Source organism: Lynx canadensis, chromosome B2, assembly GCF_007474595.2.
Source record: "Lynx canadensis isolate LIC74 chromosome B2, mLynCan4.pri.v2, whole genome shotgun sequence".
Lineage (NCBI taxonomy): Eukaryota > Metazoa > Chordata > Mammalia > Carnivora > Felidae > Lynx > Lynx canadensis.
Window position 1 is genome coordinate 146717138 of NC_044307.1, and position 24393 is coordinate 146741530.

General features: G+C 41.5%; 2 protein-coding genes across 3 annotated transcripts in view; one reads left to right on the plus strand and one right to left on the minus strand.

The window, feature by feature from the left end:
* Positions 1-18022, minus strand: part of PRKN (parkin RBR E3 ubiquitin protein ligase) — a 1351707-nt gene extending 1333685 nt beyond the window's left edge. For both annotated transcript variants that reach the window (XM_030316747.1, XM_030316746.1), the window contains exon 1: positions 17891-18022. In XM_030316747.1, coding sequence (XP_030172607.1) covers positions 17891-17897 — 7 coding nt within the window. In that variant the 5' untranslated portion in view covers positions 17898-18022. The remainder of the gene's footprint in view (positions 1-17890) is intronic.
* Positions 18023-18143: 121 nt separating this feature from the next.
* PACRG (parkin coregulated) overlaps positions 18144-24393 on the plus strand; it is a 503647-nt gene continuing 497397 nt past the window's right edge. Inside the window, exon 1 of the mRNA XM_030316749.1 lies at positions 18144-18647. Within this exon, the coding sequence (XP_030172609.1) occupies positions 18492-18647 (156 nt within the window). The 5' untranslated portion in view covers positions 18144-18491. The remainder of the gene's footprint in view (positions 18648-24393) is intronic.

Sequence of the window (24393 nt, forward strand, 5' to 3'; positions counted from 1 at the left end):
TCTCACTCAGAATTGCTTTTGCAGATAAGAGATAAGGCAGCCTCTCCTCCTAGACAAAGCAGGCTTGATTGCTGCTTGCTTATGGCAGTGACTTCCCCCAGCTCAAAGATTCTCAGTTGCAATGCAAACTCACTGCGTATACAGCCATCATCTGGACCATGGGATTCAGGAGCAAGGCAACTGATACCAACATGCTGATACTCATGCTGCTGGTTTTACCTTAGTATTCCCATCCTGTGTCTCTGACCCAGAAGTCTTATTTCTGGGCCAGCAACCATGAAATAGTACTCGCTAAATTAATAGTTTGTCAGTAGGGTGACATCAAGTCCCAGACCAGATAGTTGGGGCAAAGGGAGGAATACTGACAGAAACATAGCTTTCTGAAAGAAAGAAAAGGGCTCATAAGTTGGGTTTGGGGATATGAAAAAGCTCACCAGAATCTACAAGTGAATGCTCTCATCAAAGGGAGGGATAAGGGGGGGAATAAGGATCCCCACTGTCCTGCCCATTAATGGGCCTGAAAGAAGGCAGGATTGAGACAAGCTATAGCAATGGTACCTTGGTTGTTGCTCATTCATTCACCTGTACCCAGGGGAGGAAGGGAGGTCATTGTGACCGTGGGACAGCTAGGCCTTCAGCCTAGGAGAAAGGCAGTATATGTGTGGGTGCTGAGTCAAAGATTTTTCAATGCTGTACAATGGTGTCTGTAATGATGACCTCGTTACTCATGGTCTTTGGGAGGATCAACAACATTAGAAGTTCTTTTTGTTGAGCACTAACTGGGCAGCTGCTTGGAACCAAAAGCAAGTGTGCCTTGTTTATTGACATGAAAGAGTTGTCTCCCTCTCCATTACCTGATGCTTGCCTTCCGCTCTACTCTGACTTTAGGTGCTTTAAGGAGAAAGATGATTAGGGTGGGCCCAAGGTCTCTCTGTCCCCAAAAGGTACTGAAAGCCATACACACTGGTCCTAGTAGATGGGGAAGAAAAGGACCCAAAGTTTATGGCTCTGTTGGATACAGGAACCCAAGTTCCACCCTACCTATTCCCATGGACAGAAGGGCACTGAATCCAGCTGTTGGGGTTTGGTGCTTTTCAGTCGAGAAAGGAGGCTGAGATAATCTTGTGAAAAGAACCTCTGGGCTAATTCAGTGTGCTGTTGTGGTGGTTTCCATCTCTGACTGTATAATCAGAATTGATGTGTTACACATCTGCACTTCACAGTTCCCATGTCAGAAGGGGTTTTCATGTTCAGGAACTGTTGCCCACAGAGAGGTCATTTCCTGGTCATCGCCTTCTCAATGGAACCACAAAGTCCATCCTTTTACTTTTTTTGAAACAAGTAGCTACTAACACTACTAAAGCTCTTGTGAAAAATGAACACCCAACGTTCTCACTGTCCTTTGGTCTCCCTGGACTCAACAACTAGTGAGATGGGAATAACAGGCCTTGCTAGTCAAACAGAAATGGTATATTCAAGAGTAGAGCTGGTCTAGCCCTAACACCATCTCATCTTCACATTACAAAAAAAAAAAAAGGCAGCTTCTCCTTTGGAGAAAACTAGATTTTCCGTTCCACCACCTGAAACACAGCTGCTGGTCCAACAGGGCTCACAAAGGTTGCTTTCAAGTTCACTGACAGGCCAAGTTCACTGATGGCTTGGCTAAGTTAAAAAGTGCATGGTTCCTCTAAGCAGCAGCTATCCAGCCCCAATGACAGGCCTGGAAGACCAGCTGTAGTAAGGACCAGTCACCAGTCACACAATAGTCTTCATGAAAAGTTGTCACTGTTGTCTTAGACAATGCACCTGAGGACCAGGAATTTTATATTTTTACAGACTCTTGGGCAACCGCCAATGGCCTAGATACCTGTCTTGTCTACAAACTGAAAAACTATAGACTGGCAGATTAATGAACCTCTCTATGTAGAAGCACACACTGTAGAAATAAATTGTGGCTGCTGACCAGTCTGGGTCACTGATGTAGACGTTCAGGGTAAGGGTCTGTTCTCTCGTGAGACCCACTGGGATCAAGCTGTTGTCCAAGCCCGTGCTGCCCAGATCATTGCCATCACTACTGGGACCCATCGTTATACTAGAGATGGCAGCATATCCACCATCATGGATGAGAACAAAGCGAAGGTATTTCTGATGCAGAAGCTATGAGTGCAGATCAGACTTGTGACTGCTTCCACAAGTTGGCCCATTTGTCTCGCAGAGAAGGAGGCCGTGTTTGCCATGTCCACTCCCAGCAAAGTGACTACATCAAACCTTTGTCTCCCATTTTAGGATAATCCTAATGCTTTACCATTGTCAATAGCTGGGATTTTGGTTTGTTTGTTTGTTTTTCGTTTACTGTCTAATCAGCTGACTTTGGTCATACCACTGTGGCTCTTGAAACTAAATGGCGTCATGTTCTTGGCTTTGCCATACTATCTTTAGTCTGACAGTGGTATGTCTTTTGCCATAAAGACCACCCAGTGGTGAGGCCAGTAGTCAAAGTGATCAATAGACATTTCATGACCTTTATCATCCTCAAGTTCCTGTCATTACTTAGAGGTAAAATGGACTTTAAAAATCAATTCAAAAAGATTTCTGATTCTACCTGTCTCACCTCCTGATCTACCCACCTTAATAAAGTAGTTTGGTCACTAGATGTAGCCATCCCCAGAAAGGGTAAGGACTTACATGGACTTATGGTGAAAAACTGAGATTTCTCCATGACCGTTCCTGGGCATGATGCATTTTTCTTTCCCCTAACAGGAACCCCAGGCCAGGATAACTGATATGCCCTCTAAGTGGAAGCCCAATCAAAAGGGGTCCTAGAGGATTCAAATATAAATTTGGTTCAGCCACTGGATATCTGTGTTGGAGTGACATTGGTCCTAGATCATGGAGATAATGACCATGTGGGTTACTGAGTTGAGTACACGGCTCACCAAGTATCTCCACAAGGGGCAAAGTGGTGGGTGTGGAGAGTCTCTGTAAATTGTATAAATATGCCCTTATCCCATCTGCATTTAACAAAAGGACTGGAGGAAAGATGACGTTAAAGATAAAGTTATAGCTACTGGAAAGGGACATAACCAATCCCATGGCTGTGGAGGAACAGCAACAAATTTGGCAACCAGGAGGGATCACGTCAAATCCCAAGAGGTTCAAGTGGGTGTGATTAATACTCTCTTAATCCTCTATATCCAGTGCATCAATCTGGCAAAACAGTCATATGATCCACATGAGTCAAGCAGCAGTGGTGACTGGCAATCTGACTCACTAACACACTTCTAAGCCTGTCATTCCCATCCATGGGCTACAAAGACAGAAAATGTCACATGGATATGGCTGTTCCTGAACTGTTCTGCTGTGCCCAATGACATCAACAGCAGCTCCAAAACACAGCCCTCCTCTCATACCTGTGCAAACTCCCAGACTGGCACAATCTTGTTTCAAACTGATGGATACAAATCCATAAGCTTGTCCGGATTCCAAGGCAGCCTTAGGTGGTGGCATGCATGGCAATCAAGGCTGCAGCTACTCAGAATACTGTGTATGTGGCTTAGTGAAACCAGTGGAACAGTGATCCAAATCCCAGGTAGCAGCAAATTTCAAACTAGAGTGACCTGTGCTCTCTCTGTGGGAGAGAGTGGAGTATGCAACAGCTCTCCACTGGGCATGAGGGTTACTTTCTTGACCATCTATTGCCCCTGTTATTATTATTGGCAATGTTTTTCCAAACTTCCTTGTATGGGTCATAATAAATAATAGATTCGATAATAATTAAGCCCTACTGGTCTCCCCTTGGGATCTAGTCACATTAGGCTGAGTCAGAGACACTGACAGAGTGGGGACAGATGGAGGTAGGGTCGATATTGCAAGTTGGCTTCATCCTGCCACTGGGGATCCTATTGATCACAGCTTGAATTAAATGCTATATGAGACAAGTTGAATAGATTTGGTCCAAGTCTCTGTTGGTCCAATTCATCAGAGTGACCAAGGCGTGGCATACTCATATGAAAATTCATCACAAAACAGTGTATTAAAACTGCTGGGTATTGGAAGAGAGTTTTCTTCGGACTCACACTCCCCTATGTGTCTTGCTAAGTGGACCCATGTATGGTCTCAATTTCTCTTTTTACCTGGGCCATTTCTCAGGGTTGCTTACGCATCCAATAACCTTAAGAAATAAGGTAATGTTTACCCTCAAGGAAAAGATTTGCTTACTGCTTGCTATAAAAGTGGCAGATGCTTCAAGCTCAATAAATGGTCCTCATCTGCAATGCAAACCCACTGTATGCATGGCATCCATATGGGCCAAAGCACAGCACACTCACGGGATTTGGAGGCAAAGGAAATTGGTGTAAATATGAAAACACTTAAGCAATTTGCTGTGTCGTGAGTAATAAAAGTCCTTCTTCTCTGACCCGTGAGTCTTGTGTCTTCTGACAGCATCCATGATACATTAGCAGGCTAGTTATTAATTTGCAAGTAGACTAAAAATCAACTCCCAGACCCAGTAAGCTCATCCCTGGCTTGAACCACCTATGATATCTGATATAAAGCCCAGTTCAGGCAACCATTTCCATAGTTAATGCTCAAATATAAACCGACATAGGTGTCCTAAAGTTGAAGCTACTCATCCTAGACTGTCTGATGAAAGCAAGAGAAAATCATTAATGTATGAAGGTAAAACGGGGATCACTTCCTTATCTCCGAGAACCTAAAACTATGGATTCTCCTACAGGGCCTCCACATAAAACTGAAATTCTTCCCTGCAGTTCCAGTTTCCCCAGCACAAAGTCCCTACGAAGGGGAACTGGTACTACCATTGTACTACATGATAATGTGGAGAGGAGACACTGAGTATATGAGATATCATTACACTCTAGTTGAGGCAAAAGAGTGATTAGAGATACACCCTGGACAGGAAGGGAATGAATATGGAGTGTTACTAGCCATGGACAATGTATTTTAATTCCAAGCCTGATTTTCAAAAGTGCCATTAGTTGATCGATCCATCCACCAATCGATCAACCAAACAAACAATAACCCTACCCTCTTGGGTGCAGAAAAATAGCAAAAAGACCATTGTTTAGAACATTAGGTTTCTGCCAAAGGGGAGGAAAAGCAGGAAAGTACGCACGATTCAGGGAATAAAAACAGTTAAGAAAGGTAATTTTATTTTCCATTGTCAAAACTCCCACAAATGTGAAGCATTTAGGATTCAAAATTCACCTTCAGAAATTTAATAAACAGACCCAAATGTCACAGAACAATTTGTGCACGATTACTGCAAAAGATCGGTCTATTGGCTATTAGTCACTGCTAAAAGCAAACTAAAACAAAGAACTTGAGAAAGAGGATGAAATAACAATTCAGAAGCAGAATTATAAATGTCAGCACCAGATTCCCTCAGAGTTATATCCAGACTTCAGGCGAAGTAGCAAATGTGACCAGTAAACATTCCAGATTTACTGCTTTGTAATGTATAGGATTACAACAAACTGTGCTAAAAATTAGGAAAATCCACAAGCTGAGAAAGTAATTTCATATTCACTTGTCTCCATAATTCATTAAAAATAAAAATAAATGGTTTTTGAGAACAACCACAGACATGAATTTGATGGATGACCATTTCTCCGCCCCTGTGAGCCATGAGGAAAAGGTAGATATGTTTATTCATAATGCTCTGTGTCCTCATGGATAAGTGATGCTGCCAGGGTTTCCTGTTATTCAATTATGTGCAGGCAGAATAAATGCCTGATGTGGAGACTGCTGGGGTTGTGCTTGCTCACTGCAGAGAGACACAAATACTTCAAAACGCTCCATAATTAAAAAAAAAAAAGGTTAAATTTTAAACCTGTCTTATAAATAACATGAAAGAACACCTTTAGAACAATTATGAAAAAAAAAAAATCCACCTCCAAGTCTTTGTTTCAGAGCTAGGACCTTTGTATCCTCTAGGGTCTTTGTATAGCAGGGCTGGGGGGGGGTGGGGGGGGGGGGGGGTGCGGACTCCAGACAGAAAACTGTATGGATGACATCAGAGCAGGTCAAACACTAAGAGCATGAAAACAAATCTATTTTTCCCATTTAAAGAGAATCCCTCAGAATAATTAAAATGAATTCCTACCCAAATTAAATTGCCTTGAAGTTGTCTGAGCAAGGCTTTAGGCATTATAAACTCTCCTTGACTTTGGCCTGCCAGGTTTCCTCAATCAATCATGCAGGAGCCTAAAATTAAATTGAAATGATTAGATCAAGGAAAATCAAATTTTTTGACATTTAGTTTCAGTAATGTGATTATGAAGCTTTTAGTGATATTGTAATTACTTTGAAGCTTTGAGCATATGTTTCTACTGAGAGTATTCCATGGAGAAAAGCTGCATTAGGGAAACAAGTAAACACAGACCCCAGTGAAGCACTGGGGTCCGTGTTTGTTGTAAAATTAAAAGCTATCGGTGGAAAAGAAACAATGCATCCATGTGATTTACACTCTAAAACATCCTGCAGAGAGTAACCACTTTAAAATCCCAGCTAATTCCAGAATTAAAATAACAGAATGGCTTCCCTCCAAGAGCAGCATCAGAGAAGCAATAAGGAGAAATAACAGTAAAGACAAAGAAAGAAAGAACGAAAGAACGAAAGAAAGAAAGAAAGAAAGAAAACAGGTTATCATTCTGTACTAGCTCCAGTTTTTGCCCAGGAAAATGGGACTAAGATCTCTCCAAAATTAATAAATCTCTTCTCAGAATATGAAACATTTTAATATACAGTACTTTGTCTATGCCAAAATCAAACCATATAATGACTATGTTTTTCTATTCTTTCACCCATTTCAACACTTACTGGGATTATGCTGGTTTAGGGGTTACAAAGCTAAATAAAATGAGGCCCCACCCCCCAGGCAAATATCTGTACAGAGTGGATTCTTCAAAGGAGGTACATCAACCTCTCAGCGACAGACAGGACAGATTAGAGAAGACAAAAGGAGAGAAGAGACAATGGTCTCCTCTCCTTTGATTCACACTTCCACTTACTCAACAATTATTTATTAAGTACAAGCATATTCCTTCCCGGAGAATGAAACAGATAGGTAAACACACAACATGAAGATGAAATGAGCTTAGATCTTTAATCTTTAGCAGGAAAATCATCCCATCAAAATAATCTGAAATACACGCACCTGTTGAAGAAGGATTTGCTCACTCTGATTATCAAAGCCTGCCTAATTGTCCTAACAGCTTAAAGATCCTAAGTAGGAAGCAGTGCAAAGGACTTGGTATTTACCTTAGGTAGGACCAGTTTTATTTTTTTATTTGAATTCTCTTCTTACTCAGCCACAGACACCATCACTTCCTAGTGTCTTTAGAAGAGCCCTAATTCATCAAGTTTTGTGCACTGAAAACTGACCACTACCGGCTGTCAAATTTGGTTCCCCGCCCCAAAGGGTCTTGGAATCTGACACAGAGTGTCCATTTGTTGCAGATGTGAAGCTCTTCATTAAATCGGAATAGACCAGATTAGTACTGTCGTAACTGCTGTGACCCAAAAGTGGCCCGCTGCCAAAGTTATCCTTCTGAAACTAAATCTGACCATCCCCCTACCTAGCAATTAGACCAAGTGGCTCCTCAGGACCAGCCTAGCAAAACCTGAACTCTGCAGCACAGGACAGAAAGGTGTCCTGAGCAGGCCCCTATCCCTCTTCACCTGACCCCTCCTCCCTTCCTTCTCTGAGCTCCCATCCACTACTCCCTGTCCTCAGCACAGCCTCCGCATTCAAACCCTCACATCTTGCTCCCTTAGGAATGCACTCTCTTTATTTGCCTGCTCGGGAGACCACTCATCCCCACAGGTCCAGCTCAAAAGCTCTTCTCTGAAGGTTCCCCTGGACAAGTCAACACATTTCCATTAGAGCTTCTCTTACTGCTGATCACCATGTTGCAGGTTTTCACAACACCTTCACCGAAGCGTGACTTCCTCCTTCGGATACGCAGACTTGCCACGTGTATCCGTCCATTCCCTACAACACGAGGTCCCAATAAATGTTTGTTGAATTTAACGTTTATTTTCTTACTTCCTTTCTTTCCAATCCAAATAAACTTTTTTTCTTACAAATCTATTTCTACATCTATTTTAAAAATGTGTCCCATATTTCCCTTAGAGTTTCTCCTAATGTACAATGTGTAATTGAGTAACTTCCAAATATTTCAGCTAAAACTGCCTCATGAAACCAAATTCTATACTGACATATTGATTAAAAAATGAAGCAAATCAAGCTCCATAATTTCATTCTTTTTATCCTTCGTAACTTTACTAGAATTTACTTAAAACTTCTAACTGTGCGGGCACCCGGGTGGCTCAGTCAATTAAGCATCTGACTTCAGCGCAGGTCACAGTCTCACAGTTTGTGACTTCGAGCCCCACATCGGGTTCTCTGCTGGTCAGCACAGAGCCCACTTCGGATCCTTTGTCTTTCTCTCTCAAAAAATAACAAGCAGTAAAAATTTTAAAAATTATTTTAAAAAACAAATAAATAAAACTTCTGTGTAATTTTCAACCAAGCCAGGTTAGTTATTATTTAGGAAGGGCAGGGCAATGTTCAATCATTGCACAGGAGCATTCGGTGTCTGACATTCATAGTGAAATGGCAAATAAGAAATAAAAATGTACAGTAAATGGGCATTTGCTCCTGCTTTGCCTGATCATGTGTTGTTGTGTGAAGTCATATTTCCTGTCAACAGCATAACAAAGCTTCCCCTGCTCTACAGGATACAAATGAGCGCCTGGTACAGCAAATAACCCAGCTGTAATTCACTGTTTCAGTCCTGGAGTGTAGCCACATGTTCTTTTGCCACCTGAGAAAACTACCTTGAAAAGTGAGTTATGTCCTTGGCCAGCCTCATCAACTAGTCCACAAAATAAATATTAGATTCCTCACGTGTGACATTACTACGCTGCCTCTAAATGACCTCAGAAAGGCAAAATCAAGTAGTATCACTGTCAACCCAACGCCCTCTATCTGCTTTCCTTAGTTCATAATAAGACACTTCAAAACCAGCTGTCAAATGGAGAAAGCCTTAATGGTAATGGTGGTAGCTGAAAAGCATCGCCTCAAGATGGCCAAGTCCTAGTCCCCGAAACCCGGGAATGTGACTGTGTGGCCAAATGGACTTTGCAGATGCAATTAAATTACGCATCCTGAGAGTGTAAGGATCTTGGGAATGTAATCACGGGTGTCCTTATGAGAGGGAGGCAGAGGAGATCTGACCACAGAGAAGGAGACGTGATGTGGCTGCAGAAAGCGAGACTGGAGTGAGGCAGCCAGGAGCCAGGAAGGAGCCTGCAGAAGTCCAAGAGGAATCTTTGCCAGGGTTGTGGGAGGCTGTTCTGCTAACGCCTGACTTCAGCCCCTTGAAACTCAGGTTGGATTTGCGCCCTCCAGAACCGTAAGAGAATAAATCCGCGTTGTTTTAAGCCACCAAACGTGTGATAATTTGCTACAGCAGCAAACAGGAAACTAATACAATGACTGAGTCATGCCTCAAAAGTGTATAGAAAGTAGCGAAATGATGGTGCTAATCTCTGTCTTCCAGAAAACACTACTTCTATGATCAGAACATGAGATTACTGAATGCTATGACTAGTGACTTATCTGACATAATTTGTCACAGAAATACAATCAGTTCTACATATATTACAATGGTGATGCATCTGTCTAACCCTTACCACTGTGTTTATAACATTTATTGCCTTTCTGTATTTGCAGTATATTATAAGCTTAATGTTGACCATCTGAAAAACACAGAAAACTACTATGCAAAAGAGTACCACAAATCCAAAGATAATAATTTGGGGGGATACTTTCTGAAATTGTTACATATAGAATGCTATCTAGTTTTCAGTTATGGTAACTAAGCTCTTACATTATTTTTTTTAATCTTTCTGAACTATTAAAGAATTCACATATACTCATCAGGCTTAGGTCATAATGTAATATTCTAATCATCATTGTTGTTGCTTGAAGACAAAAAAAAAGTCATATCACCTTCAGAAATCTGACCTCAAATGGCATCACCTATTAATCTCTGAGCAACTTTACCAGCATAACTTGTATTCTGTTGGCCATAAAATGATAAAATCCAGACAGGATTTTTAATCAATTTATACAGAAAGAATTGTGACAATAGTGACTGGACCCAACAGAAAAGTTCCTCATATGTTAGGTTCCAAATAAAAATTATTCCATAATCCCCCCCCCAAAAAAAGTAAAACTATAAAATGTGTGGCAGTGTTGCAGTGTCCAGAAGCAGCCAGGGTATAAAGGCGAGCACATACACCTGGCATGAGATCATCAGACACCGAGAATAAGACTGTTTGGTGAATTCTTTGGAATCAAGCCGATGAAAAAACACCAATACATTTGACAGAAACTCTGCATGTAGTGAGAAACTGCAGGTGCCACACACATACCTAAAAATGGACAGTGAAGAAAAAGAAAGCTCCAGAGAGGACCACAGCACAGGAAGAAATCCAAAGGCTGGGCATCTCACCAATTCCTAACTGTAGAGTGGGAAGCAAGTATCAGATCTCCACCACATATTCCTGTTTGTATCCAATAAGTACGTCTAAATTGCACAGTAAAACATATACAATTCCTATCCAATACTATGATCTCAGGCATCTTCATTGGAAATCATGTTTCCATATTGTCACACATAGTCATGCAGACGGGGAAGGCCTACCTCCGGCAGGCTCCAGGTGTTTGTGGTGGCCAGCTCAGATGAGCAGCAGCTTAGGGAATGCTGCCTCAGTTGTATTTAAATCTGTACCTCTCACCCCCCCCCCTTCCCCCCAAGGACACACCACAGAGCTGGGAAGGACTCCGTCTTGAACTCCCACCAGAGTTCAAGCGCAGAAAGAAGCACCTAGAGCATGAAATTTTATTCAGCCTTTACTTCTGCAGGCGGTGTGCCGGACCGTTGCCCAATCCTCTAGCCGGCCACAAGTTCTCACTCCCCACAGCTCTGGATCAAGGAATGAAACAGATCCAGGACCCGATTCCTCAGAGAGCAAAATGCAGAAACAGGGCCTATTTACTGCAGACCGCTCCCCGCACAGGGCACAGGGAGGGACCCTGGAGGTTCCCAGGCTCATCCTCTCTGTGACCCTCAACCAAGTCAAGCCCTGGGGGATCCAGCAGCACGCAGGGAAAGAGCTCCCCACTTAATTATTCACACGGCAGCTGCTCCTTCAAGCTGAAGAATGAAATGTTAGAATTCCAGCTTCTGAGAAACTCAGGGAACATGAAAAGGGAAAACAATAAGACCCGAGAAAGGGGGGGTGGAGAGTACAGGGAGCTGCTCGGACACCGCCACCCGCCACCCCCCAGGCAAACTACCTCAGTCCTGTTTGTGCCATTCATACAGAATGAGCTTCAGGTGTCTGTCTTATCTCTCCATGTTCTGGAAAATGCATCCACTCTGCACAAGGAGCTTACAAAATCACTACTTAGTTATAAAGTGCTTCATGTAAGGTCACCTGGTTTATGCACTGAAATTCCACAAACGTTTAACAAGAGGAATAACTGGTACATCCATCGATTAGGTAAATAATGAAATTGCCCCAATTGGAACACTGGTATTAGCTCCCTAATCACTATTTTTTTTCCCATTTATTTGATGAGGGTGGGTTTGAGGGACGCATAAGGTTGCTGTATATTGTACATAAAGCTTTTTCTCTCTTCCAATGGTAAGGGCTCTAATGTTAACCTTCATCATGAGGGACCCTGTGCAAGTTTTACAGGAAAAGTAAATTGAAGAAATCATCAGGAACCTCTTAATACTACCAAAAAATACAAACACTGGTCCAAGGATGATGGTCTCCATCCTTGGCCAGGTGTCTAAGTTGTGCAGATATGGAAAAGGAACCAACCCTTCTGTACACTATTCTAGGTCACTCAGGACCTCAGCTTTAGCGACACTGTTCTCTCCATGTACAGAAGAAACTATAAGTAGAGACCTAAGCATCATGTACCAAACATCAAAGAGGGACACTGAGGGTATTTTTGGAACACGCAAAAAATGTTAAGCTTTAGTAACATAAAAAACAAAAACAAAAACAAAAAACCACCTTCCTGTCAATGAGAGACATTTAATACATTCTAAAAAAATAAGAACAATTTTTAGTGTTAGAAAAAATGGCCCTTTATCGGAGAGGAGTTCAGGACATCAAAAAAGGCGCCATGCTGGCAAAAGATGTCTCCTCCCCTGCAGCCACCTTGTAGCTCTCTTAGTGGAAGACGGTCTCCTGCTTGGGAGAAAGAAGAAGCCAATAACGGTTCCCTGGGCTCGCGGGCACTGTACTCCTGCCACAGACGTCTTTCTGAAATGTAATCCGCTCGTAAGGCTCTTCCACGAGCAGTGGCTCACTGACCCCTCTGAGGCACTACGGTTCGGAGCTGGCCTCCGTGACCCCGCTTGCAGACCACGCCCTTCCAGCCTGGCGCCAGCCTGCTCCCCCGCCCTCCGCCCCACGGCTTGGTCTTCACCCCCTCTTCCCTCTCCCTGCGGGGCCTCCGCTCACGTCTGTCCCTCCATCTAGCACGCTGCCTTGGTCTGATGAACTCCTACTAGTCCTTCAGTGCCTCTGGACACAGCGGATCCACCAGGCTTCCGAGCTGCCCCCTCCAGGGCCTCCCTGGAGAAACCTCGATCACGGCACTTACAAGTGAGGACTGCAAAGCCTTTATCTTCCGGTACACCTTCCACACTAGGAGGTGACCAACAGCAGTTGCTAAAGTCTTGGTTGATTCTACAGGAGGAGCTGATGGCTCCAGACTGACAAGTGTGAGAGTTGACACACAGGCGGGGATCTTAAGGAAAACTTCACACAAAGTTGGTGTCCTGTGAAATGGAACTTGCAGGATGCACAGATGCACTGCAGAGAGGAATAACGTGCAAAGACGAGAGACTAATGATGTGAGCAAAAGAGAAGAAAAATTGTGGCGTGCTGCTGCATGTGTGTGCATGTGTGTAGCGTGTCTGCGTTAACATATACACATATCTTTGTAATTACTCTGCTTCTGTTGGGGAGAGGCGGGAATCGGTACCCCAAATGCAGGTCATATCGGTCCAAGCAGACCGCGGACTCGTCGGGGAGAAACGGTCTCCTAGTTCCCTGCGTCCCCTCCCCACAGGTAACATACACACATTTGCCCTGGACCTGGACCTCCCCTGCATACCACCACCTAGTACCATCTAGTTTTAGAAAGAATTGACACAGAAATCGTTATTGTGAGTTGAAATACCTGTTAATCCATATAGAAGAAAGGTTTCCATTTAGTGAAGACAGATATTGGGATAAACCTGGTAGAAGGCTCAGATAATTAGGACATACGGTGCTGGGGGAAATATAATAATATCACCGCAATTCTTTCTAACCAAGCCTCTCCCCTATAGGGGGAAGTAAATAATCCAGGAAGGTGAACTGTAACACAAATCAGCCAACTGTCACATAAATCTCCTTCTTTAATTTTACAAAACTTAAGAGAGAAACCATTCAGGTTACTACAAAGAAATCTTTAAAATGAGCTCATTAAATGCAAATTAAAACAGAAACACTGAATAAGCGCTGGGCCACAATTAAAGGCTGAAGAAACAGCAGGTAAGAAACAATTCTCATTGATCAAAGAACTAAAAGCTAACAGAATAGAGTATTCTGCATTGAAACTGCTTTCATGAATATGAAGCATTTCGAAGTAAGGAGTTTTTTTTTTTTTTTCTCTCATTTTTCAAAGAAGCTTTGGAGGTAGAAATGGATCTGCATATCTTAACACAAAGTACTTCCATTGTATCATTTTCAAGCAATGAAGCTATGAGGTTTCAAAAAAATGTGGACTTCAAAAAAATCCTTAGAAATCGCTCTAAAATTGAAAGGGGCAGAAGGTCATCATTTTAGAGCCTTTGGACCCAAAGAAAAACTGTACATAATTACACAAAATCGTCTATGCAAAGATTCAGTAGAATTTCTTTTATGACACAATTGTACCTCATGGTAAATAGCTTTCAGAGCCTGTCTTGAGTACTTCGACGTAGGGTCACTTTTTGTCTAAAAGTGTTGAAAAGGCAAAGCAAGTAGCAGTGCACAGTACCTTCAACTAGAAATATAAACTCTGAGACTTTAAAATTCATCACATGTAAGTTTTAAAACAAATATATAGATTTATAGGAAAATAGTACAGTGAGAGTGTACACTCAAGATAGAAAGAGCATTGTTTTGGGTTTTGTTTTTTTTTTCTATTTTATTCACTTGTGTATCCCTGGCACCTGGAGTGGCACTAGGCACACAGCAGGTGCTCAATTATTGTATCTGCTTTCATGAAAATAAAACAATATAAAATGAGAAGTGAGGGGAGGGGTTCCTTATAAATTCATTTTTAAAATTAAAATATACTGGTTTTCATTTATCATGAAGGCAAAACTTGAAATATTTTATGGGACACAAGGGAGAAATGGGAATTCTTATAAACACTGCCAGCAACGGCAGAGGCACCAAGAACAGTTGTGCAGTTGTGCACCGTTCAAAAGAACTAAACCTGAGCAGGGATAGAAAAAGGGAGGGAGAGAGTAAAAACCCAGTAGGTGTTCTCCTGAGAAGGTCAGTCTTGGGGAAGATGTCTTTTTGAAATTCTTCAATCCTGAGGAGCAGGGCAACGTTTGCTACCTTGTTGTATTGGATAGAAATGTAAAATAGGGTGAATTATTTTAGAAAAATTTAGAAATACCTACAAAAATTTGAAATCTACTAATCCTTTGACTAGAAAATCCACCCGGAAATTGTAATAAGATTTTTACTTTACATATTTGCTTACATATGCAAATAAAAAGATATGAACACAAACATTTCTGATGATAGCAATCTGTAAACCTAATGAATGCTCATTTATTGAAGAGTATTTGCATAATTCGTGTACATCCACAAAATAAAAGAGTAACAGGAATTACTGTGGGGTGGAGTTGTACAGGCAGACATGTATGTTTTCTAAGAGATATTAAGTTAAACAATGTACAGATGTGACTATGTTCTAATTATTATTTTTTTTAAAATCAAAAATCTCTTTAAAGAGTAAGACACTGAATTTGAATTTCAATACTGGCAACATTATTGTTTACATATGCGTTCATTTTAATATCTGATACTACTGAAATACCTAAATCCAGTTCCACAGGAGTTAGAATATACCGCAAATATCACTACTAAATTTCAATTTTAAACAAAAGGAATTGCTAACTTTTAAAAGGGTGAAATATATTTTTAATCGTGATGCCAAAAATTACATTTTTCTAAGTAGAATTTTCTTAGGCCTTTCAATTCCGTTTGACATTATCTTGATGTCATTCTCCAAACTTCTCAAAGTCATCAACGCCAACTTCAACTAAACTATGTTTCTATGGCTGTCTGGGTCAGGGCATTTAACCTATCAGTCATAATCCAAGTGAGAAATAGGAGTACTTTTGAGACAGTCTCTGTGTCAAGAAGGAATCCTAGGTTTTAAGAATGTAAAAGAAAGATTAATTCTATTGGCAGTAAAGTAACAGTCAGTCTCCTTTATTCCTATTTTACCAAATTACCTCTTTTTGTTTTTCTTCAAAGTAAGCCAAGATTTAAATAAAGTGGAAAAGTACAATTTGTAGTAAAGAAGGTGTAGCAATTAAAGAGAGCATAGGAACGAAAGGGGCAAGTTGTGAGTACCACAATGTCTTTAACAGAAAAAAACAATCCCAGAAATATATTGATGTATATTTTGATCTCCAGCTTATCACTGGGTATAAAAGGCTCTAATACCTTTCCTGGTTCCAAAGTTTGGTCACAGAAACAGGAAACCCATTACTCCATGATATATTTTCAATTGCCTCCACTTTCACTTACCTTCGATACTCCAACACAACCAAATCCAAAATTGGCAATTAAGATTTTTATTAAAATGTGCCCACTGACCGAATTAGGCAATGCAACTAATTGTATAAAATAATTTACTGCATATTGTCCACATGGTTTTTACATGTGAGGGACTTTTCTTGGGAGGGGGCAGGGATTTCACTATTTATGTTGTGATACATATTTGTTTGCACTATGAAAAACCGTATCTGGAGTATGAGAAAAGCATCTTCTAAAATCCACCTTATATTCTCCATGTAATTACAAGTTACTAATAACTGTCTAATCTAATCATCAAATACAAAGATCATACTCTTTCCTTCTGTGTCCCTGGATCCCAAATAAACTAAACCGCCTAAACATAGCTCATCCTAACAAAGTTTTTATATAGTCATTTATTAGATAATAATTTAGATTTAAGTAATGATTTTTAGATCTTAAGTTCTTGTCTTTATATTGCTTTACTATAAATTTGCTTCTTTTAAAAGTATCCATGCACTAGATTAAATTGAATTAAAATAAGATTTGCACAATTGTCTTCAAAATATAGACTTTTCCCCCTGTAAAATGCTGACATGATGGATTTTGAAAATTTGCTTCTACTTGGTTTTCTGAATCAGTTCAGAGTTGTGTTTACAAGTAGATTTTATGTAGCAGTCACCTAAAAAGGCTCAAAAAAAGGTTCATAAAATTTTCTATGAAAAATTTCTAAGAAAAATGTCTTAATTTGATGACTTTCAAAAGTCATTCATCAGAAGTCATACGTGCTCGAAAAGTAAGAAAAATTGGACAGCATCCTTAGGTTTTATCATTGCAGCAAAGACAGAGTCAGTTGACTGGCATGATTCTCCCAGCAAGTAGAACGTTTTACATTTTAACATTAATTTCCTAAATAAAAGACTTCAGACGAGCTTATCAGTGCATACAAACTTACATATTTTAAAAATCCACTTCTCATCTTTCTCGACAGACCACTTTTGACTTCAGATGTACTCGTCGTACTCAAAAGTATTTTGTTAAGTGGCGCCCATCAAAAATAATCCCCAAAGAGGCTCACCAAATCTTCCATACACAATCTAGAGCAAGTCTCTGTTATAACAAATCCCCAAATAACAACGGTATCTAATCATACTGTGCATTAACTCTAATTTCAGAGATTACCGCTAAAAAAAAAAAACAAAAACAAAACCCCCAAACCCAAAACCCACAACTTTGGCTTAACAACCCTGTAAGGGAGAACCTTTGCTAACCTTATACATCACAGTGTTTAAAAACAGTTAGAAGAACCATTTCCAAAGCTTTAATCACCGAAATGCACCTAGGTCATTTTGTGTTGAGTAATAAGAATTCATTCTGAAAAGAATTAATCCTTGTTATTGTTTACTCTTAATACTTTCATCTCAGACCTACAATGAGAGATTTAAAAGGAAAGACCGGAGGGAGCAAGACGTTTAAATCCATCCGCAGGGATTTCTTTTGAGCCTAGAGTTTAATGTTTCGCTAGGATTTCCCCATAGAGAGTCCTACAGACGGTGGGTCCCAATCTGTTCCTAACTGGAAGACAGCTACCGAGGCGCCAGGAGGGAAGGATACGCCGGGCGCACGAGAGGGGCCCGCACACCGACCCCCACAGGTCTGGCAGGGCAGTGCGCTCGCGGTGGGAACGCGCGACCCAGCCTTCACCTTGGGAGGTGCAGAGGCGCACACCAGGGTCCCCGGAGAAGTTGTCTCCAGCGGGAAGCCTGTCAAAACACGGGCGGGGTGGGGGCTTAGAACACACACACTTATTCTCCTGGTCCTCGGCGGGCACCGGGAAGCCCGCCGCGCGGGCTGAGCAGGGGCGGACACTGCCGCCCTGCCACTGACAGTTGACACCGGCGGACACCCTGGAGGTCCCCGTCCGCCGAGGCCCGGCGGGGCGGCGCAGAGAGGCTGTACCTGGCAGGCACCCACGTACCTATCATGGTCACTGGGCAGGTGGAGACTGCTAGGCACGCAGGAGCCTCCGCGCACACCGGCGCCCGCCTGTGCCTCCCACCAGTGTGGCTCCGGGGGTAAGTCTTCCGGCACTTGCCTCCCCTGTGCCCGGCCTTCGGAATGCGCACGCGCCGACGGCGCGCACCAGGGGCCTTCTGGGAGTCGTAGTTTTACCGCGTAGTTTCTCCTCACCCCGCCCCTCTGCCTCCGGCCGCCGGCCGCAGTCCGCCGCCGGCCTTCCGCCGCCATTCGGGATTCAGGCCCAGGAAACGTACGTCACGGGGGAACTGGGCCATTCGGCCTTAGTGTTGACGCGTCGCTTAGCAACCGGGAGGCTTACCTTTGGAAGCTTGTTGCAGTTTTTGCCGCGGTCCTTCGCTCTTCCCGCCCCTCCCCTCCCCTCAACTCCCTTCACCTAGGAGCTGCCAAACATCTGGATCAACCTGGGCGCTACGAGGGGTTGAATTTCTACCAGTATCGCGCCTTTTTACATTTTTTTTTCCCGAACTCCTTCTCACATCCGTAAAACCCACTGCTTCTTTTACTACACGTTTTATGAGAACAAGACATTTTCTAGGAAGATGGTGGCAGAAAAAGAGACCCTGAGCTTAAACAAATGCCCAGACAAGATGCCGAAGAGGACCAAGCTGCTGGCACAACAGCCGCTCCCGGTGCACCAGCCTCACTCCCTGGTTTCTGAGGGCTTCACAGTCAAAGCCATGATGAAAAACTCAGTCGTAAGTGATCTTCTTGCATTGAATGCACTCGCTCCGAATCAGGGGACACCAGATTATAGATGCTGGCCGGCCCTGTGATGGATTCTGAATCTCTGTCCTGGGTGGTCTTTGGCAAAAATGGCAATTACTCTGCAGATGGTGCCCACCAGAGTGTGCAGGTCCAGGCTAGGTCGTCAGAAAGGATCTCGGGCAAGTGAGGTACTATACCCATTGATAAGCACCTGCCTAATAACTCATGGTTTCTAGACCATCCAAAATTACTCTTAAACTATTTACACGGAAAAAAAAAAAAAGACCCTCTTTCCCTCTTTGATTCCTAATCTAGCCCCACTCCTCAGCAAAGGACCTTATAGAAGGCGAGTTCTTAGAAATCACAACGTCTTGCAAAATGTGACATGTGCTGACGTGCACCCAGAAACATAAACTCATTAAATCATCTACAATAAGAAATCTCATCAATTCAACCTAAGAAGTTTTAGAATATCCATACATTTCCTTTAACAACCCTCTTTCTTACAAAATAATTTCAGCCTGTAAGAGCACTGATAGGCAATTTAATATGAAGTCTATTTCCAGATAGACCTTTTAAATGATAAATTTAAACAATCCAAGCTTCAGTTCAAGTATTTCTATTACTACAATTCATATTTAATTTCTATAATTGCTATAGTAAAAATATTCTCAATACTATTAGGGGAAAGAAAGGGTTTAAAAATGCACACAAGTGAATTAGCTACATGCATGAAAGGTTTTAAAAAAACTTTCATACTTGTTAAGCAGCTTTAAATTTGGTATGCTAAGCCAGGTTTTACTACTGACAGACTAAGCAAGCCCCTGTCTAGGAATGAGATATTAATAATAAATGCAGCTTTCAAATTTGTATAATTTACACTCTGGGAGCATCTGACTTATTGTATAGCAGCTCACTATGTTAAATGAATAGTGTTGTTTTCCAGTATCACATTATCTCTTTTATACAAATGTTGGAAACCTAATACCTTATTCCTAAACTGCATCCTTAAAATACATGAACGAAACAGATTACCTCTAGATCCCTAGGTCAGAATGCCATGTTAGTACACAAAATGATATTTAGCTTATTGGAATGTGTGTCACTTGATTTACAACAGGTAAAATTCATGAAAGTAGATTAAATCCCTGCTCGTTGTAACCTGCAATCTATTTTACATGTTTTTCCCATGAATAGGTGGTCATGGGAGTCCAGATGATTCGTTTATCAGCAATATAGAATACGATCACCATTCAAGCTAATTAATTGTTTTTTCTTCTACACAGTATTTGTAATTATAATCTTGGTCATTTTTTCTTTTTTTTAATATTTTTTTTACATTTTTTAAAAAAAATTATTTTTGAGAGACAGAGAGAGACAGAGCATGAGCAAGAGAGCGTCAGAGAGAGAGAGAAAGAGACAGAATCAGAAGCAGGCTCCAGGCTCTGAGCTTTCAGCACAGAGCCCGATGTGGGGCTCAAACCCAAGAACCATGAGATCATGACCTAAGCCAAAGTCTGATGCTCAACCGACTGAGCCACCCAGGCGCCTCGGTCATTTTTTTCAATGTTATATTTTTTCACAGACACATAAAAAATTGGTCATTTTCTCTTTTTTTTCTAAATTTTTATTTATAATCATGTTTATTTTTTTAACATAGCCTTATACCTAAAGTCATAGTTCCTGGAAAATTAAGTATTTCAGTATTGCCCAATATAGTAAATATGCTTATAAAACTAAAATAGCAAAAAAAAAATGATTATGAAGAAGCCTTCTTTATAAACAACCTACATGAGTTAAATATCCTCTTATTTTGCATTTTTAGAGAAAATCTCTTAGTGTTATATCTGTATTTCCATTAAGAGCCTCAGAACAGGATGTGTCATTCTTTCTTTCACTTTATTTAGTGAGAAATTACAATTCATAAATGCAGATATTATCCACATATTCATTCATTCAACCAAAAACTCCATCTCTTTTCCTTTTTTTTTTTTTTTTTTTTTTTGCTAAGCTAGGAACATTTGGGATCAGCAAAACAAAGTCCCTGTCCTTCGTCCTCCGAAGAAAACCTCCACACAATAATAAAGGCTTGATAAAAGAAAGATACCGTTTATACAAAATAACTTCAGGGGTATAGGAAGTGAAACTTTTCATTTTTATCTCCAATATTTACCTTTCACCATTTCTGTCTTCAGCAATGTGAACCTTTTGGCATTAAAAAGTCAGAATACCCCTCTCTCTTTCTTAAGGTTTATTTCTATTCAGAAAATAACATGCCAGTCTCCAGCTTCTCTTGATTACAACTGCTGTCCAAGTGTGGACACCTATATCGTTTTTCTGGCACTGAGACTTCCCTTCAATTGCCTCTTTCAGAAACTTCCTAATTAAATGAGTCACCATTCCAGTGCTCCTCCACAAAAGATGTATGCAACTGCGCCCCAAAGAGGTCTATGGAGATTCCCAGTGTTTCTTTGAGAATGTTCTAGTAATATATATACACTTGATCATAAACTGATTTGATCAGATGGGCTGTGCAAACAGAAATCCCTATCTGAACAGTCATATTCTCTCTCTCTCTCTCTCTATATATATATATATATATATGAATAAAAAAATTTATAAAGTAATAATAAGCATAAATGGCTAGGTTTTTAAGACCCAATGTCAAATAAGCTTCTTCCTTTACTTCCCTGAAATTATTATTGCATTCTGTTTGAAAACAAGCAATGACAAAATTCCTGAAGTCAGAGACTAATATCAAATTCATCTTGTTATGTGTGCCTAAAAAGAGTGGTAGGAGATACAGAATTTGAAGATTTCATGTTCCATTTTCCCTGTAAAGGCCTTGTTTCATGGTATGCTGGAATCTATAGCCAGAAACCAGTAGTTCAGTGTTGTATTGGTTTAATCTCAAATGACAATAGATGCCTTCTGTGCTAATACACTTTATCATAAATCAAGTTAGGCTATAGGCCCCAGTTATGATGATACAGATTGACTTCAGTTTAAGCTTTATACTGTAGCTTTCCTTTTCAACGGGCATATGTTTTATGTTCAAAGCTTAGGGGAATGGGAGAAATAATTCTTTAATGTTACATATGTAGAGACTTTTATACTTACCAATCATATATTCATTCAACACATAGTGGTAATGGTCAACATTTATACATTATATATTAAGGTATTGACTTGGCTGCTTTAACAGAGACCCAATAACAATAGTTTAACTAAAATGGAAGTTGTTTCTATTGCATAAAAAGGTCCAAGTTTGTTGGGCACTGCTTGTATATTGCTTTGTATCCTGTCGGTTGATGTCCTCGGTCAAGGTGGGGTCACCACCACCAGGGTCAAATCCCTACCCTCAAAAAGAAAGAAAGAAGCAGCAGCAGCAAGCTCCCTGTTGGAGGCCTGGCCCAGGCACCACACCACACTTTCATTCACATCCCACTGGCCAGAATTTGGTCATAGGCCTATACTTTCCCTTTCTACAAAAACCTATGAAAAACAGACCCTTGCAGGAACTCCCAAGCCCCCACACGTTCCATCGGGAAAAGGGCTAAGAAAGCTATATACCTACAAAAGGGCATAATGTCCAGCACCTACCTAGGCATGGTGAGGGGGGTGGGGGAGCACCTGTAAGAAGAGGCAGGAAGAAATGGAGAGCAAGCAGCTTCATCAGAAATGTGTGTCCCAGAAGTTACACTTGTCACTTCTGCTCAAATCGGTTGCGAAAACTTACTTTTATGACCATATCCAGTTGTAAGAGAGGCTGGGAACTGTAGTCTCTGACTGGTAGCTCTATGTCTAGCTGAAACTTGAGGCATTTTATTACTGTAATAAGGGGAAAAAGGAATAGTAGCAGTGAGCGTGGTAATTAGAAGTGTCCACCGCCTTAGGGTGCCTGGGTGGCTCAGTCAGTTCAGCGTCTGCCTCTTGATCTTGGCTCAGGTCATGATCTCACGGTTCGTGGGTTCGAGTCCTGTGTCAGGCTCTCTCTCCCTCTCTTGGGATTCTCGCTCTCCCTCTCTCTGTCCCCCTCCCTCACCCTCTCTCTCTCTCTCTCTCTCTGTCTCTCAAAATAAATAAACTTAAAAAAAAAATGTACACCAGCAGTGGTAAATATGTTCTATTGCTAGTGAAGAAAAGGAAATAAACAAGCAAAGTAATTGCAGGACATGTAAATACATGTCCGTCCGTGGTAAGGCTTAGAAATATTTGCTCAGCACGGTGGAAGTACTAACGATGAGGGGACCTCATCACCTTTTGTCTGGGCTTTTACAATATTCATCCAAACTGGTCTCTAGATTCCATCCACCATTTGGTTGTTTGCCTCAAGCGTCCATCAGTATTACGACATTCGTCTTCCCAGTAAAGTTCCCCTCTTATCGCTGCTCAGAGGAAACCATGGCACCTCCACCAGACCAGCAAGGTCTTCTGTGATGTAACCTATTCTAAGGTTTACTTTCACCTCCCTCTATTCTCTTTTTTTTTTTTTTTAATTTTTTTTTCAGCGTTTTTTATTTATTTTTGGGACAGAGAGAGACAGAGCATGAACGGGGGAGGGGCAGAGAGAGAGGGAGACACAGAATCGGAAACAGGCTCCAGGCTCTGAGCCATCAGCCCAGAGCCCGACGCGGGGCTTGAACTCACGGACCGCGAGATCGTGACCTGGCTGAAGTCGGACGCTTAACCGACTGCGCCACCCAGGCGCCCCTCACCTCCCTCTATTCTCATTTCCTGCCACCAAATTGAACACTAACCTTTCATTGTTGCGATTTCACTTATCTTGTACCCTCTGCTCAAATGCCCTCCTTCCTACATATCTGCGTGCCCGCGCACGCACACACGTTCCTTCACACATTATGTAACGAATATCTATTGATCGCCGTGCCAAATGCTGTTTAGGTGCTGGAAGTTGAGCAGTCGAGAAAAGGCAGAACCCATGCTGTCAAGGAACTTTTATTTTTGTGGCCAGCTAAAATGCCAACTGCTTCAAGAAGACTTCCTAATTCTCCCTCTTTGTCAACCAAGATGGAAAATTATCCTTTGCTCATTGTTTTCTACTGTGTATGATGGTTATTTTTGGCTCATGTTTTGTCTTCTGTAAATTTCCTTTGAGGGCAGAACCCATGGCTAACTAATTTTTTTTTATCCTAACCAGTACCTAATAGTGTACTCACTAAGTATCTGATGAATGAAGGTAAGCAAGTCTACCCTTCTTGTCTCATCTTCTGCCTCTTTCTTATTGCCCTAATTATTATATGTCTTTTTCTTTTTAACCACCCTCCCCAGATTTAGGAACTCAGACGATCTCTTTAAAATTCAGCCAGATCAGGGCGCCTGGGTGGCGCAGTCGGTTAAGCGTCCAACTTCAGCCAGGTCACGATCTCGCGGTCGCTGAGTTCGAGCCCCGCGTCAGGCTCTGGGCTGATGGCTCGGAGCCTGGAGCCTGCTTCCGATTCTGTGTCTCCCTCTCTCTCTGCCCCTCCCCCGTTCATGCTCTGTCTCTCTCTGTCCCAAAAATAAATAAACGTTGAAAATTCAGCCAGATCATGGCATTTCTTATCTCAAACACTTCAACATCTCCTCATTCCTAGTGAAAGTTGAAGTTCTTCCCCTTTTGTAAGATCCTAAGTAATCTGGCACTGTTGCACTTTTTAAAAATTCTTTTAATGTTTATTCATTTTTGAGACACACACACATATATGTATATATGTATATGTGTATGTATACGTA